The 15,955-nt window shown below is 34.0% G+C and overlaps 1 protein-coding gene across 1 annotated transcript in view; it reads left to right on the top strand.

Moving 5' to 3' along the window:
* The first annotated feature begins 4,814 nt into the window (after positions 1 to 4,814).
* Positions 4,815 to 15,955, top strand: part of LOC143240384 (dual specificity protein phosphatase 22-like) — a 43,486-nt gene continuing 32,345 nt past the window's right edge. The window contains exons 1-2 of the mRNA XM_076482715.1: positions 4,815 to 4,898; positions 7,527 to 7,725. Of these exons, the coding sequence (XP_076338830.1) occupies positions 7,705 to 7,725 (21 nt within the window). The 5' untranslated portion in view covers positions 4,815 to 4,898; positions 7,527 to 7,704. The remainder of the gene's footprint in view (positions 4,899 to 7,526; positions 7,726 to 15,955) is intronic.

Below are 15,955 nucleotides of genomic sequence, written 5' to 3'. Positions count from 1 at the left end.
AATACGAATTATTTTAGGCATAACATTATTAAATGAGTTATACATTAAACATAGAGTGAAAAAATCGGTCTCCATGCTAACTAATGGGAATTTTTGAATACTTAGAACCTTACTGTAACCTTGAACTACCAAAATTTAATAACTTCTAACTTGGGTTAAAATCCAAACGTATACTAACTTTCGTCAAAATTTAGCTTTTTATGTGACATTATTGACAAAGATACACACACTATGTGGCAGAGGTAATGAGTAGAAACATAAAAAGCACTTCCAGAGTCCAGTTATATAGGAAGTAAAGTATGATTTGATAATAAAAGTGAATTAAAAAAATGTAAGGTATTTTATCCGTGTAATTATCCAAACATTTGTATTTATGTTTCTAAAGAGATATCCAAATGGTTGATACAAAGTTTCGGTAATTTAACGTTTTTCTTTGTTTGTAACAACCATATACTTACATTTCAATGCAGAAAAGAAACATTCATGAATATTAATCCAGGTCTGATCTGAATAAAAATTCTTTAAAATGGTGAGGCATGAAACAAAAGTTATGTCATTGTGTCCAAACTGAAAATAGCTGGAGTATGACCACCTGGCATGAAATACAAGGGAGCTTAAGCCTCTCTAACAAAACCTCTTATTTTTAATTTTGACAGCAAGTTTTCGCCCATGCAAGTAATTGTACAATCGTCACAAAACTCTACATGTATGCTCGAAAACTATGATTTTCTTCCAAACTTTATCAAAAGCAGATTCAATACTTAGAAAATGGGCATCACATGTTCAGAATGGCCAAAATCCTAAACGAAGAATTCTTTCAGAACCACCAAATAATTAATAGCACTTTTCGACACCGTATGAAAGGAGTTCATAAAAAACACAATTCAATTAAGCATTAATAATTTTCCATCGTTTTACAATATAATATAATATAATGTAATGTAATATATTATAATGTAATATAATATAATATAATATAATGCAATGTAATTATATAATGTAATATAATATAATATAGTGTAATGTAATATAATATAATGCAATGTAATTATATAATGTAATATAATGCAATATATTATAATGTAATATAATATAATATAATGTAATGTAATATAATATAATGCAATGTAATATATTATAATGTAATATAATATAATATAATGTAATGTAATATAATATAATGCAATGTAATATATTATAATGTAATATAATATAATGTAATGTAATATAATATAATGCAATGTAATATATTATAATGTAATAATATAATGTATTAGAAAACAGGGTGTCAAGAGTGAATTTGTTTTTCTAAGCTTAAGAACTGGTATTACATTTAAGGATTTAGACTTTTCTATCATATCGTTTTACACGTTTCCTTATGCCAAACGACATGCAGTGAAAAGAAAGACCTGAAACAAGCTCTGCGAAAGAGAAGTTATATTACCATTAAAGATCTTGGTGTAATAATCATTCTTAGTTAGAGATTGTCATAAATTATAGTTGTGGCACTTTCCGAAAAGTGTAAATGGATCATCAGTGTGACAAATTGCAGGGGTCAGGGCTAGTTCTGGCTATTAATGCAAGAGGCGAGTCTACACCAACCATAATGGCTGAGATGGCAGAGATGAACACATGTATCACCCTGAACCCCAACAATTCTGCGACATATTTAGACAAATTTTGGTTTAGAGTGAAAATAACAATTTCTGAGTCGATGTAGGTAGCTTTCTATTTAATATTATTAAAAATGAATTATTTTTTTAGTCATTAAGACACCTTTAAATAATTTTGGGTTAAACTCGAATGTCCATACTTCAGAAAATTAAATATGTTTCTTGAACTAGAAGTTTTGAAAGTCATTGGATTCCTTACTTCTTTGTTTTAGAAAACAAGTGGGATAATTTTACTCGTCTTGAAAATAAATATGAAAGAATATCATAAGGCGTCTTTCCTGGAGGTGTGAGAACTCTCATTGAAGTATGTCTCTAAGTGATTATTTGTGAAAAGCTGTTATAGTCACAGAAAGCATAGCCCTATATAGTGTTATTCCTTTCCAGTTCTTCCAGTTGGGAAGATTATTGTTTTAATTTAATAGTATGTTCTACTTTACAAAAAATACTTCATATAACAAAAGGCATTAGATATCATATATAAATGACCCAGTCCAATAAGCAACTAGAGCAAAAGGAACTTAGCAACCTCCGTAACTAGCATTCTGTTTTAAATTTGCCTATAGTTATATACAAAACGTTTTTCTATTAAATAATGGAATAGAAAACATATATTATGCCTGCATCCTACACATTTATGTAGTATGAAAATTCCAAATCCTTAGCTTTAATAAGGTTATTTTTAACCTTTATCAGGATTATTTTTTTACTTATTTGATAAGATTTTTCTATTTTTTCTCATTCTGTGTTAATTTTAATAAACTTAAATATTATCACAACGTTTCTCTAACTTTATAAAAAATAACATGATTTATATTCGTATTCATCGAACTTAACTTCATGAGTGAGTTTTCTCTTGGGCCAGGAGCACGTGAGGAGAGAGAGCTAAGGAGCCTTCCACTCTCAGTTTAGATTTAGTGCCCACGCAGTTTAAGAATTCAAGTTTATATAAATGAAAGAAAATAATTCATAATATAATTAAAATTGAGCACCTGAAAATAACAATTAAAAATTCCATGTAGGTTTTAGTATTGGACATATTTACTAGTTACTTATTGTTGTTTGTCTGAAGTTTTGAAATCTGCACTAGCCGTCCCTAATTTAGCAGTTTAAGACTACAAGAAAGGCAGCTACTCATCCCCACCCACCGCCAACTTTTGGGCTACTCTTTTACCAACGAATAGTGGGATCAACCGTCACGATATAACGCCACCACGGCTGAAAGGACAGACATGTTTGGTGCGATTGGAATTCGAACTCGCAACCCTCAGAAGACGAGTCGAACGCTTTAACCCACCTGGCCATGCCGGGTTATTGTGCGAAGTTAAGCACAAAGCTACACAATGGAATATCTGTTATCTGCCCACCACGGGGGTTGAAATTCTATTTCTAGCATTGTAAGTTCATAGACATGTTGCTGTGCCACTGGGGATGGGGCTATAGTTACTACCGTTAATGTTTGTGTTTAACATTTTGGGTATTTTCCCTTTCCGATAAAAAGAACTGTAATTTTTTTGACAGTTTCTCTGGAGAAGACCCATTACAAAAATGGTAAGTAATAACATATGATATGAGTGTGTGTTTTTCCTATAGCAAAGCCACATCAAGCTATCTGTTGTGTACACTGAGTGGAATCGAACCCTTGATTTTAGCGTTGTAAAACCGGAGACTTACCGCTGTCTCAGCGGTGGAAAGGCATGTGATATGAAGACGACCCACCAGAAAAATAGTAATGTAATAACACATGGTATGGGAAAGATCCCTTACTAAACCAGTAATGTAGTAATATATAATACTAGAACAGTATGTATTTGAAATATAAAACAGGTATTTATCAAATAGCATATTTTCTTATAGCCCAGCTACATCGGGCTATCTGCTGAGCCCACCGAGGGGAATCGAACCCCTGAGTGTAGAGTTGTAAATCCGTAGACTTACGGCTGTACTAGCGGGATGCATGTATATAACATAAACATGATCTGTTCCAGAAAAAAAATGTATTTTTTCTGTCTTCTTCCTTTCGTCTTTTTCTTATTTTCTTTTCTCTCTCTCTTTTATCAAGAGAAAGAATTTTTTTGGGGATGAGTATCCCCAAAACTTTCCTCTCACCCTACACAGTAGGTTTTCATTACTTACGATAAATAACGTTTTCTAGCCTGCCCATTTCAAGGGTGGAACCAGATTCTGGCATAGGTCTGCAGCATTGATCTATTGTTGGAATGGTGTCATTGGCCCCTACATATTATTTATTCATTCATGAAAGTGAATGCAACTGGTAATTCACAGCTGATTTTATAGGAAGAAAATCGTTGTGTTTAAATAAAATGGATTACTTATAACTTATTGTGTGCAAACATATATAAAATATGACATAACATACGCCTTTCTATTTGAAAGATTAAAGAGTTAGTTGACACTACAATTTGGTCGTTATGTGTTTATTGCACGCTGTAGATAGTTTGCTCACCGCATTATTGTATTAATGTTAGACAACTCAGATGTAAATGTTCTTAATACGTTTATAATAATTTGAAAATAAAAACTTTTACGGAAAGAACTATAATCTGGTAATTCAATCTCTCATAAAATATATTTATTTTCTTATTTATTGTGACGATAATAAAATGTACTACTAGTGAATACAAGTTAACTAATTTACTATAAAAATAAGTACTTCTCCATGGCGCACATACTTTCAATAGGTTTAATTTTTCATGTATGTTAATTTTCCTTGGCAATTTTTTTATTTTTTTTAGTTTATATTTTACTTCATATAACACTTTATCTAATTTTTAACCTTTGGCTATTTATTTCATATCTTCCAGTTATTCTTCAATTGACTACATTATCATAAATCTTTCATTCTTCATAGGCCTAACCTAATCCTAGTACAGAAAAGCTGTGTTGCCATAGTAATTATAAATTGTAACATAAATAATTTTCTCTAAAATTCAATAAACTAATTCTCTTATTGTTTTAATACTTACAAAAATACGATATTTTTGGCTTAGTTGCTGGTAAAATTCCTTCCATTTAAACTGCTTCTGCAATAAAAATTAAATGTACTTTTATATAATTTTAACAAATCACTACTAGGTGTCAGGCGCCTCGTTATGTGTGTCGTCTGCAATGTAGACGTAGAGAAGATAAAGCTGTTTGAGGTCGACGTAAGAACACTATTACTGTTTTGTGGAAAAGCAATCTACAAGAGCTTAAGCCTACATTGAGGTAAAAACTTCTAAATGTATTTCGTATAAAATGTCATTAATAACAAGTGTAAATCTTTGTGTGGAATAATCTGAAAAAATTAATAGAATGCATGTTAAAGGTCAAATAACACTTGTAGTTTGTAAATATATCGTTAAAGACGGAGAGGTATAACTTAGACTTACTTCCAAGTGATAAAGAATGCTGTATCGAGTAACATCTAAATCCATGCCTAAACGATAGGTTGTTTCTGATGTGCTTGAAAATTGTACGAAAGCGAGTTATGTCATTTCTTTATAATTGTAGTGAGGCGCGGATTGGACATATAGTAGAACTCTGGATTTTGGAGCTTGGTTTGAATCTGTGCGATGCCAGAAGGTATTCCTCGCACTTAAAAGCCAAGGATGCGTTATAAGTGTGACAATGAATCACTTACCTTGGATCGTAGGATGCCACTGAATGTCTGCCTTTTTTTTTTCGAAGTTCAAAATTATGGCACAGTTGTTGATGGTCTTAGCAGCTTTACCATAAAGAGAAAATACAAATTCTGTTTGTACTAATAATAAAAGTTATAATAAGATCCCATGTATTTTATTCCCATATATATTTATATATATACAATGTATATATATTTTATTTTATGTTACTATTGATAAGTTATATAGTGTAAATATCGACCTATCCTTTTTCATGTGGTCTGTTTCACTGTTTAAATTACACTACAGAAGGAGAAACAGAAAGGGATGTAGACCATACCGTTTGATTGTTTGTTCACCAGAGGAAAGCCATGTTGGGCTGTCTGCTCTGTCCACAGCGGGCTTTGTACTTCCATTTAAATTACACGTGTTCTGGAAATTAATATGCTTTTCGGCGATCGTGACTGATAAAACTAAGAGCCATTTTCATTTTGCAGGAAACCTAAAATTGTATGTGTATCTAATAGTTAGAAATAAATATTAACTTCACTGTTACCGTTAGTTTGTGTTTGTTTTAAAGCAAAGCTACAAGACGATATCTGCTGTGTCCACCGAGGAGAATCAAACTCCGGATCTTTATGTTGTAAGTCCGTATACCCACCGCTGTTAGAGTAGTAATGTTTGTGTGTACAAATACACTTCTGTATAACAACATACACGTTACAGAGTAGCATCAGTTCTCATGTTATTGTAAGGAACTGAACAAAGAACAATTGTCTATCTGACAAAATACAACTGTGTATCTGACAAAGTACAACTTTCTATCTGACAAAGCACAACTCTCTATCATACAAAGTACAACTCTCTATCATACAAAGTACAACTCTCTATTTGACACAGTACAACTCTATTTGACACAGTACAACTCTCTATTTGACACAGTAAAACTATTTGACACAGTAAAACTCTCTGTCTGACACAGTATAACTCTCTATCTGACACAGTACAACTCTCTATCTGACACAGTACAACTCTCTATCTGACATGTATAACCTCTACCTGACCCAGTACAACTCTCTACCTGACACAGTACAACTCTCTATCTGACACAGTACAACTCTCTATCTGATACAGTACAACTCTCTATCTGACACAATACAACTCTCTATCTGACACAATACAACTCTCTATCTGACACAATACAACTCTCTACCTGACACAGTACAACTCTCTATCTGACAGAGTATAACTCTCTATCTGACACAGTACAACTCTCTATCTGACACAGTACAACTCTCTATCTGACACATACAACTCTCTATCTGAAACAGTACAACTCTCTATCTGAAACAGTACAACTCTCTATCTGACACAGTACAACTCTCTACCTGACACATTACAACTCTCTATCTGACACACTATAACTCTCTATCTGTTATGAGAGTCTTGAGTGTTTCGAAAAATCTCTTTTACTCATTTAATTCTCTTTGGTTTTTAATGTTTCAATGTGTTCAAACGTTCAATAACAGGAAATCACCTTAGTAAGATATATTGAAACATTTCAATATTTTCACTTGTTGCAATTAATAAATATTTTTAGTTTCATAATGTTTGAAGGAGTAAACAATTAACATCCATAGTGTTTATAAGTAAACAATTAACATCTAGAGTGTTTATAAGTAAACAGTTAACATCTAGAGTGTTTATAAGTAAACAGTTAACATCCAGAGTGTTTATAAGTAAACAGTTAACATCCAGAGTGTTTATAAGTAAACAATTAAATCCAGAGTGTTTATAATTAAACAATTAACATCCAGAGTGTTTATAAGTAAACAGTTAACATCTAGAGTGTTTATAAGTAAACGGTTAACATCCAGAGTGTTTACAAGTAAACAATTAACATCTAGAGTGTTTATAAGTAAACAGTTAACATCTAGAGTGTTTATAAGTAAACAATTAACATTGTGTGTGTTTATAAGTAAACAATTAACATAGTGTGTGTTTATAAGTAAACAATTAACATCTAGAGTGTTTATAAGTAAACATTTAACATCCAGATTGTTTTAAGTAAACAATTAACATCCAGAGTGTTTATAAGTAAACAATTAACATCCACTGTGTTTATAAGTAAACAATTAACATCGTGTGTGTTTATAAGTAAACAATTAACATCCACTGTGTTTATAAGTAAACAGTTAGCATCCAGAGTGTTTATAAGTCCTTTCCGGAACAGGACGTCCAAGACTGGATTATGTCTGAGTTACTTTCAATCTTCTCTTTGCATTCAATTCAACACCAAGAATGAGTACACTCAGGAGATAATTTGTCAACTGAGCATGTGATGTTTATAGAAAGGAATTCCCGTAACTGTTTGACGTATACAAACAGCTCAGAGCCACCTAGTTGACGCCATGGGCAATGGTATGAACAAAGTAGGTATCTTAAATTAATTTTTATTTATTTTCATTTAAAAACACCAGACTCTCCATGTAAAAACGAGAGCTGTCAGAACTAAATCTTGTACATCGATACTTACCACAAATACATTTTCGTCATGTTTAGAATGATTTAAATACCGAAATTTTTAACAACTGTTTAGAATCGGTGTTCTTCTACAAAAACATAAATGTAAAGCAGTCGTTTTTTTACCATGTCTTTAATGCATCATGTAAAGATGAAATATATATTAAAATATTGCTTTCAGAATAAGTTATGATTTCTCAGTTCATATCTTGTGTGTTTTTCTGAACTTTTAAAGAAATTATTTATGTGCTATATGATTTTTATTATTAAAAATAGTTTTTCTGAACGGAATAATGAAATTTGTATATTTCAATATATATGTAAAAACGGCTCGTTCAGCTTTGAGCAAAATTCAAAACAAACAAAACCCAACATATCCGTTGATAACAAAACGTTCCACGTAAAGTTCAGTTGTAGTGTAACGTCCACGATGCTAACATAGCCATTGTAAACATCACTTACAGTGTAACGTCATGATGTTAACACAGCCATTGTAAACATCACTTATAGTGTAACGTCATGATCCTAACATTTCCATTGGGGATTTGAGATCCTCCATTTGCTATATGCAGATCCAGTTTAGACCATATGAGACACTACGATGTGCACTCTTTCTGGGTCATTAAAATTCAGACTTTTTCCTTAGGGCTCAAGGACCCCACACAATTTAATCATCCTGTAAATCTGACAGTAGCAGTAGGAAAATTAAAACATCAGTGTATCAGAAGAGTGAGCTGTTTAATACTATTAAGAAATAAACAAAGTCTTTAGACGTGTTAAGTAACATAATTATATGTTAAGTTCATTTGTCTGTAAATAACCAGTAAGTCAAAAACCTTTCTTGATGACGAGAAACACACTTGAAATAAAAATGTATCTTAGAATGGCTGGTATGGATATTAACACTTTTATTGATACGGAGAGAACAACATTTCAATCTTCCTAGGTCATCTTCAGGTTAAGAACACATACCAGCTGTTCTGAGACACATTTTTACAATAAGTCAGAACATATCATCAGGTTGTGTTAACGAACTTGTCTTTAAATACAACATAAGAAGTTTTGAACGACACCAGGAGTCGTTTGTAGAAATAAAGGAGAGGAATAGCAACATCATGTTCTGTTTACAAGATAAAGGATACTTGATTAAAATGAGGAATACATGTGGATCTACAGGTCAAGACACTAGTGTGATGTAGTTGTTAGCTATACTGTTTGTGTTTCTACAGGTCAAGACACTAGTGTGATGTAGTTGTTAGCTATACTGTCTGTGGTTCTACAGGTCAAGACACTAGTGTGATGTAGTTGTTAGCTAGACTGTCTGTGTTTCTACAGGTCAAGACACTAATGTGATGTAGTTGTTAGCTATACTGTCTGTCTTTTTACAGGTCAAGCCACTCATGTCATGTAGTTGTTAGCTAGACTGTCTGTGTTTCTACAGGTCAAGACACTCGTGTGATGCAGTTGTTAGCTATACTGTCTGTGTTTCTACAGGTCAAGACACTAGTGTGATATAGTTGTTAGCTAGACTGTCTGTGTTTCTACAGGTCAAGACACTAGTGTGATATAGTTGTTAGCTATACTGTCTGTGTTTCTACAGGTCAAGACACTAGTGTGATATAGTTGTTAGCTAGACTGTGTGTGTTTCTACAGGTCAAGACACTAGTGTGATATAGTTGTTAGCTAGACTGTCTGTGTTTCTACAGGTCAAGACACTAGTGTGATATAGTTGTTAGCTAGACTGTCTGTGTTTCTACAGGTCAAGACACTAGTGTGATATAATTTTTAGCTAGAATGTTTATGTTTCTACAGGTCAAGACACTTATGTGATGTAGTTGTTAGTTAGACTGTTTATGTTTCTACAGGTAATGACACTAGCGTGACGTAGTTGTTAGCTATACTGTCTTTGCTTCTACAGGTCATGACACTCGTGTGATGTAGTTGTTAGCTATACTGTCTGTGGTTCTACAGGTCAAGACACTCGTGTGATGTAGTTGTTAGATAGACTGTCTGTGTTTCTACAGATCAAGACACTCGTGTGATGTAGTAGTTAGCTATACTGTCTGTGTTTCTACAGGTCAAGACACTAGTGTGACGTAGTTGTAAGCTATACTGTCTGTGCTTCTACAGATAATGACACAAGCGTGACGTAGTTGTTAGCTATACTGTCTTTGCTTCTACAGGTCATGACACTCGTGTGATGTAGTTGTTAACTATACTGTCTGTCTTTTTACAGGTCAAGTCACTCATGTCATGTAGTTGTAAGCTATACTGTCTGTGCTTCTACAGGTAATGACACTAGCGTGACGTAGTTGTTAGCTATACTGTCTTTGCTTCTACAGGTCATGACACTAGTGTGATGTAGTTGTTAGCTATACTGTCTGTGGTTCTACAGGTCAAGACACTAGTGTGATATAGTTGTTAGCTAGACTGTCTGTGGTTCTACAGGTCAAGACACTAGTGTGATGTAGTTGTTAACTATACTGTCTGTGGTTCTACAGGTCAAGACACTCGTGTGATGTAGTTGTTAGATAGACTGTCTGTGTTTCTACAGATCAAGACACTCGTGTGATGTAGTAGTTAGCTATACTGTCTGTGGATCTACAGGTCAAGACACTCGTGTGATGTAGTTGTTAGCTATACTGTCTGTGTTTCTACAGGTCAAGACACCCGTGTGATATAGTTGTTAGCTGGACTGTCTGTGTTTCTACAGGTCAAGACACTCGTGTGATGTAGTTGTTAGCTAGACTGTCTGTGTTTCTACAGGTCAAGACACTAATGCGATGTAGTTGTTAGCTATACTGTCTGTCTTTTTACAGGTCAAGCCACTCATGTCATGTAGTTGTTAGCTATACTGTCTGTGGTTCTACAGGTCAAGACACTCGTGTGATATAGTTGTTAGCTAGACTGTCTGTGTTTCTACAGGTCAAGACACTAGTGTGATATAATTTTTAGCTAGAATGTTTATGTTTCTACAGGTCTAGACACTTATGTGATGTAGTTGTTAGTTAGACTGTTTATGTTTCTACAGGTCAAGACACTAGTGTGACGTAGTTGTAAGCTATACTGTCTGTGCTTCTACAGGTAATGACACTAGCGTGACGTAGTTGTTAGCTATACTGTCTTTGCTTCTACAGGTCATGACACTCGTGTGATGTAGTTGTTAGCTATACTGTCTGTGGTTCTACAGGTCAAGACACTCGTGTGATGTAGTTGTTAGATAGACTGTCTGTGTTTCTACAGATCAAGACACTCGTGTGATGTAGTAGTTAGCTATACTGTCTGTGTTTCTACAGGTCAAGACACTAGTGTGACGTAGTTGTAAGCTATACTGTCTGTGCTTCTACAGATAATGACACAAGCGTGACGTAGTTGTTAGCTATACTGTCTTTGCTTCTACAGGTCATGACACTCGTGTGATGTAGTTGTTAACTATACTGTCTGTCTTTTTACAGGTCAAGTCACTCATGTCATGTAGTTGTTAGCTATACTGTCTGTGGTTCTACAGGTCAAGACACTCGTGTGATGTAGTTGTTAGCTATACTGCCTGTGTTTCTACAGGTCAAGACACTCGTGTGATGTAGTTGTTAGCTAGACTGTCTGTGTTTCTACAGGTCAAGACACTAGTGTGATATAGTTGTTAGCTATACTGTCTGTGTTTCTACAGGTCAAGACACTAGTGTGATATAGTTGTTAGCTATACTGTCTGTGTTTCTACAGGTCAAGACACTAGTGTGATATAGTTGTTAGCTATACTGTCTGTGTTTCTACAGGTCAAGACACTAATGTGATGTAGTTGTTAGCTAGACTGTATGTTTCTACAGGTCAAGACACTAATGTGATGTAGTTGTTAGCTATACTGTCTGTGGTTCTACAGGTCAAGACACTCGTGTGATATAGTTGTTAGCTAGACTGTCTGTGTTTCTACAGGTCAAGACACTAGTGTGATATAATTTTTAGCTAGACTGTTTATGTTTCTACAGGTCAAGGCACTAGTGTGATATAATTTTTAGCTAGACGGTTTATGTTTCTACAGGTCAAAACACTAATGTGATGTAGTTGTTAGCTATACTGTCTGTGCTTCTACAGGTAATGACACTAGCGTGACGTAGTTGTTAGCTATACTGTCTTTGCTTCTACAAGTAATGACACTTGCGTAACGTAGTTGTTAGCCGAAGTGTCTATTATATCACACGAAAGGTAGATTTGTAATTAGTATTTGATTCTAGGGTATTATTGTAAAATTGTAGCATACGGAACAAAGTGTCAGAAGTTGGATATCATAGAATATTGTTTCGATATGTGCGTCCTCTAAAGTCTCACGAGGGTGTAGCTGAAGCTGTCCTCTAAAGTCTCACGAGGGTGCAGCTGAAGCTGTTTACGTGACGAACTTTTCAGTAAATATCTATTAACGACGCTTACGTAAATTTCAAGTCTAAGAACTGAAGTGAGAATTGAGATTTACTGTATAAATTTCAAGCATGTTAATTAAATGGCAACATTAAAAACATAATGTTTTATTGGTCACATTTGTTTTATTATCGAATTTTTATACACGTAGTTATGACTCTGGTGTAAACTTGTAGATTGTTTTTTTTTTGCATAAAGTTAAATTATGGTTGTCTGTTCTCTGCTCACAGCAGGTATCGAAAATTTATACCTATAAGCCCTTAGACATGCTGCTCAGCTAGAAGGACAGAGGCAGATAATTAAGTGGAAAAATATGAATTGAAATAGAAGTCCAATAATAGATAGTTTATAGGAAGTACAATGGACGCCTGCTAGAAACTAACATTACTTTTAACAGTACGTAAAATAGAAGAAACATTAATTTAGGGTTAATAACAACTATACCGGAGGCCTGCTAGAAACTAACAATATGGTAATTAACAATTATTAAACAAGATGTGATTTTATTATGACATGTGTAATGTGGTATTAGATGAATGTTTCGTTTTAAATGTTTTCTCGTGTTTCTTACTGTATTCTCATAATATCTGTTGGAACTTTAATATTGCATATATTTATGTACTCCAGTTTTTAATATAAATATTCATGACAAGTGAAACGTTTCTAATCATATTACCTAAATTAATATGTTAATCTTCAGATACATTCTCAATATAATCACTTCGAATGCGTGACGTAGTGTTCAGTGTTTTTTTTATACTTAGAACGGTAATGAACAATTCTTTCTCAGCTGAGATTTCATATTCTCGAAATTCGTGGACTCGTTTCATGGATCACGTCACGTGATTTAGAACCACGCCTATTGTAGTAGTAGCAATAGCCCTCACAAATCAAAATTGATGAAACGATATGGTCAAGCGTTTCGTGAAATAGTTCATCTGTTAAATACATTTGCTGAAGGACAAAAATCAACGGGATAACCCCTGTTAATGTGAGATTCGTAGGTGGTTATTCTTTCAAAGGAGAATTACTACCATGAAAGCTACTTTGGTAAGAATCGTATTCAATGTGTACGTGTGCAGTACGACTGCTTTTTCAGAACTGTTAGTCTATAATAATGTTGTCTTCTACACATTCGCATTCTTCTAGAATACAAGTAAGCATAATACATGAAATTCATTAACTCGACATTTCATAAGCTTACAATTACTAGGTATCACTGTACCAATTACTTGGTATTACTGTACCAATTACTAGCTATTACTGTACCAATTACTAGGTATCACTGTACCAATTACTAGGTATCACTGTACCAATTACTAGGTATCACTGTGCCAATTACTAGGTATCACTGTACCAATTACTAGATATCACTGTACCAATTACTAGGTATCACTCTGCCAATTACTTGGTATTACTGTACCAATTACTGGGTATCACTATGCCAATTACTGGGTATCACTGTGCCAATTACTGGGTATCACTATGCCAATTACTGGGTATCACTGTGCCAATTACTAAGTATGACTCTGCCAATTACTGGGTATCACTATGCCAATTACTGGGTATCACTGTGCCAATTACTGGGTACCACTGTACCAATTACTGGGTATCACTGTGCCAATTACTAAGTATTACTCTGCCAATTACTGGGTATCACTGTGCCAATTACTGGGTATTACTGTACCAATTACTTGGTATTACTGTACCAATTACTGGGTATCACTATGCCAATTACTGGGTATCACTGTGCCAATTACTGGGTATCACTATGCCAATTACTGGGTATCACTGTGCCAATTACTAAGTATGACTCTGCCAATTACTGGGTATCACTATGCCAATTACTGGGTATCACTGTGCCAATTACTGGGTACCACTGTACCAATTACTGGGTATCACTGTGCCAATTACTAAGTATTACTCTGCCAATTACTGGGTATCACTGTACCAATTACTAGGTATCACTGTACCAATTACTGGGTATCACTCTGCCAATTACTGGGTATTACTGTACCAATTACTAGGTATCACTGTGCCAATTACTGGGTACCACTGTACCAATTACTGGGTATCACTGTGCCAATTACTAAGTATTACTCTGCCAATTACTGGGTATCACTGTACCAATTACTAGGTATCACTGTGCCAATTACTGGGTACCACTGTACCAATTACTGGGTATCACTGTGCCAATTACTAAGTATTACTCTGCCAATTACTGGGTATCACTGTACCAATTACTAGGTATCACTGTACCAATTACTGGGTATCACTCTGCCAATTACTGGGTATTACTGTACCAATTACTAGGTATCACTGTACCAATTACTGGGTATCACTGTGCCAATTACTGGGTATCACTGTACCAATTACTGGGTATTACTTTACCAATTACTGGGTATTACTGGGCCAATTACTAGGTATCACTGTGCCAATTACTGGGTATTACTGTACCAATTACTAGGTATTACTGTACCAATTACTAGCTATCACTGTACCAATTACTAGGTATTACTGTACCAATTGGATGTCCAGTAGAATGTGTTACAACTAGAGTATGGTGCAGTGAATGTTCACTAGGAAGGTTTTAAATTTTAAAAGATGTGTTTTCTACATTTTTCTAACAACGTAAACAATACTGAATAAATTGTGTAATATTTTTTTCAGTTGATTTAAAGACCATTACCAAATAAGTTACTAATATTTTAACTCACAGGTTTTAAGTCGTGTTTGGACGAAATAGAGGATTTAAGTCCTGTTTCAATCACTGGACGAAACCAGATGTTTTAATCCTGTTTCTATCATTGTACAAAACTAGATACTTTACATCATGTTTCTTTCACTGGACAAAACTAGAGGTTTTAAGTTATGTTTCTTTCACTGGACGAAACTAGAGGTTTTAAGTTATTTTTCTATCATAAAACAAACTAGATATTTCCATCCTGTTTCAATTACTGGAAGAAACTAGGTGTTTTAAGTCATGGTTATATTACTGAACGAAACTAGGTGTTTTAAGTGATGTTCCTATTACTGGATGAAACTAGATGTTTAAGTCATATTTCTATCTCTGGATGAAAGTAAAGGTTTTAATTCATCTTTGAAACACTGGACGAAACTCGGGATTTTAAGTCATATTGCTATTAGTTGACGAAACTAGAGACCTTATGTGATATTTCTATTACTCTACGTAACGTGGAGTTTTAAGTCATGTTTTCTATCACGAGACGAAAGTAAAGGTTTTAAGTAATGTTACTAACATTGTACAAAACTGATAATTTTACATACTCTTTCTATTACTGGACCAAACAATAGGTTTTAACTTATGTTTCTATTACTACACTATACTAAGGGTTTTAAGTCATGTTTCTATCATTGTACAAATTAGGTATATCATATAATGTTTCTATCATTGTACAAAACTAGGTATTTTATATCATGTTTCTATTCCTGGAAGAGACGAGGGTGTTTCAACTCATATTTCTTTCACTGGATGAAACTAGTTATTTTCAGTCATATTTCTATCAATGGAGGAAATTAGAGGTTTTTTAGTCATTTGTATATCACTGGATGAAACTACTGGATTTCAGTCATGTTTGTATTACTGGATGAAATTTGTGGTTTTAAGTAATGTTTCTATCTCTATACGAGACTAGAGATTTTAAGTAATGTTTCTATCTCTGTACGAGACTAGAGGTTTTAAGTAATCTTTCTATCTCTGGACGAGAC

This window comes from Tachypleus tridentatus, chromosome 13, assembly GCF_004210375.1.
Source record: "Tachypleus tridentatus isolate NWPU-2018 chromosome 13, ASM421037v1, whole genome shotgun sequence".
Lineage (NCBI taxonomy): Eukaryota > Metazoa > Arthropoda > Merostomata > Xiphosura > Limulidae > Tachypleus > Tachypleus tridentatus.
Note: the sequence above shows the minus strand (reverse complement) of the source record. Positions and strands in the feature narration are given on the sequence as shown.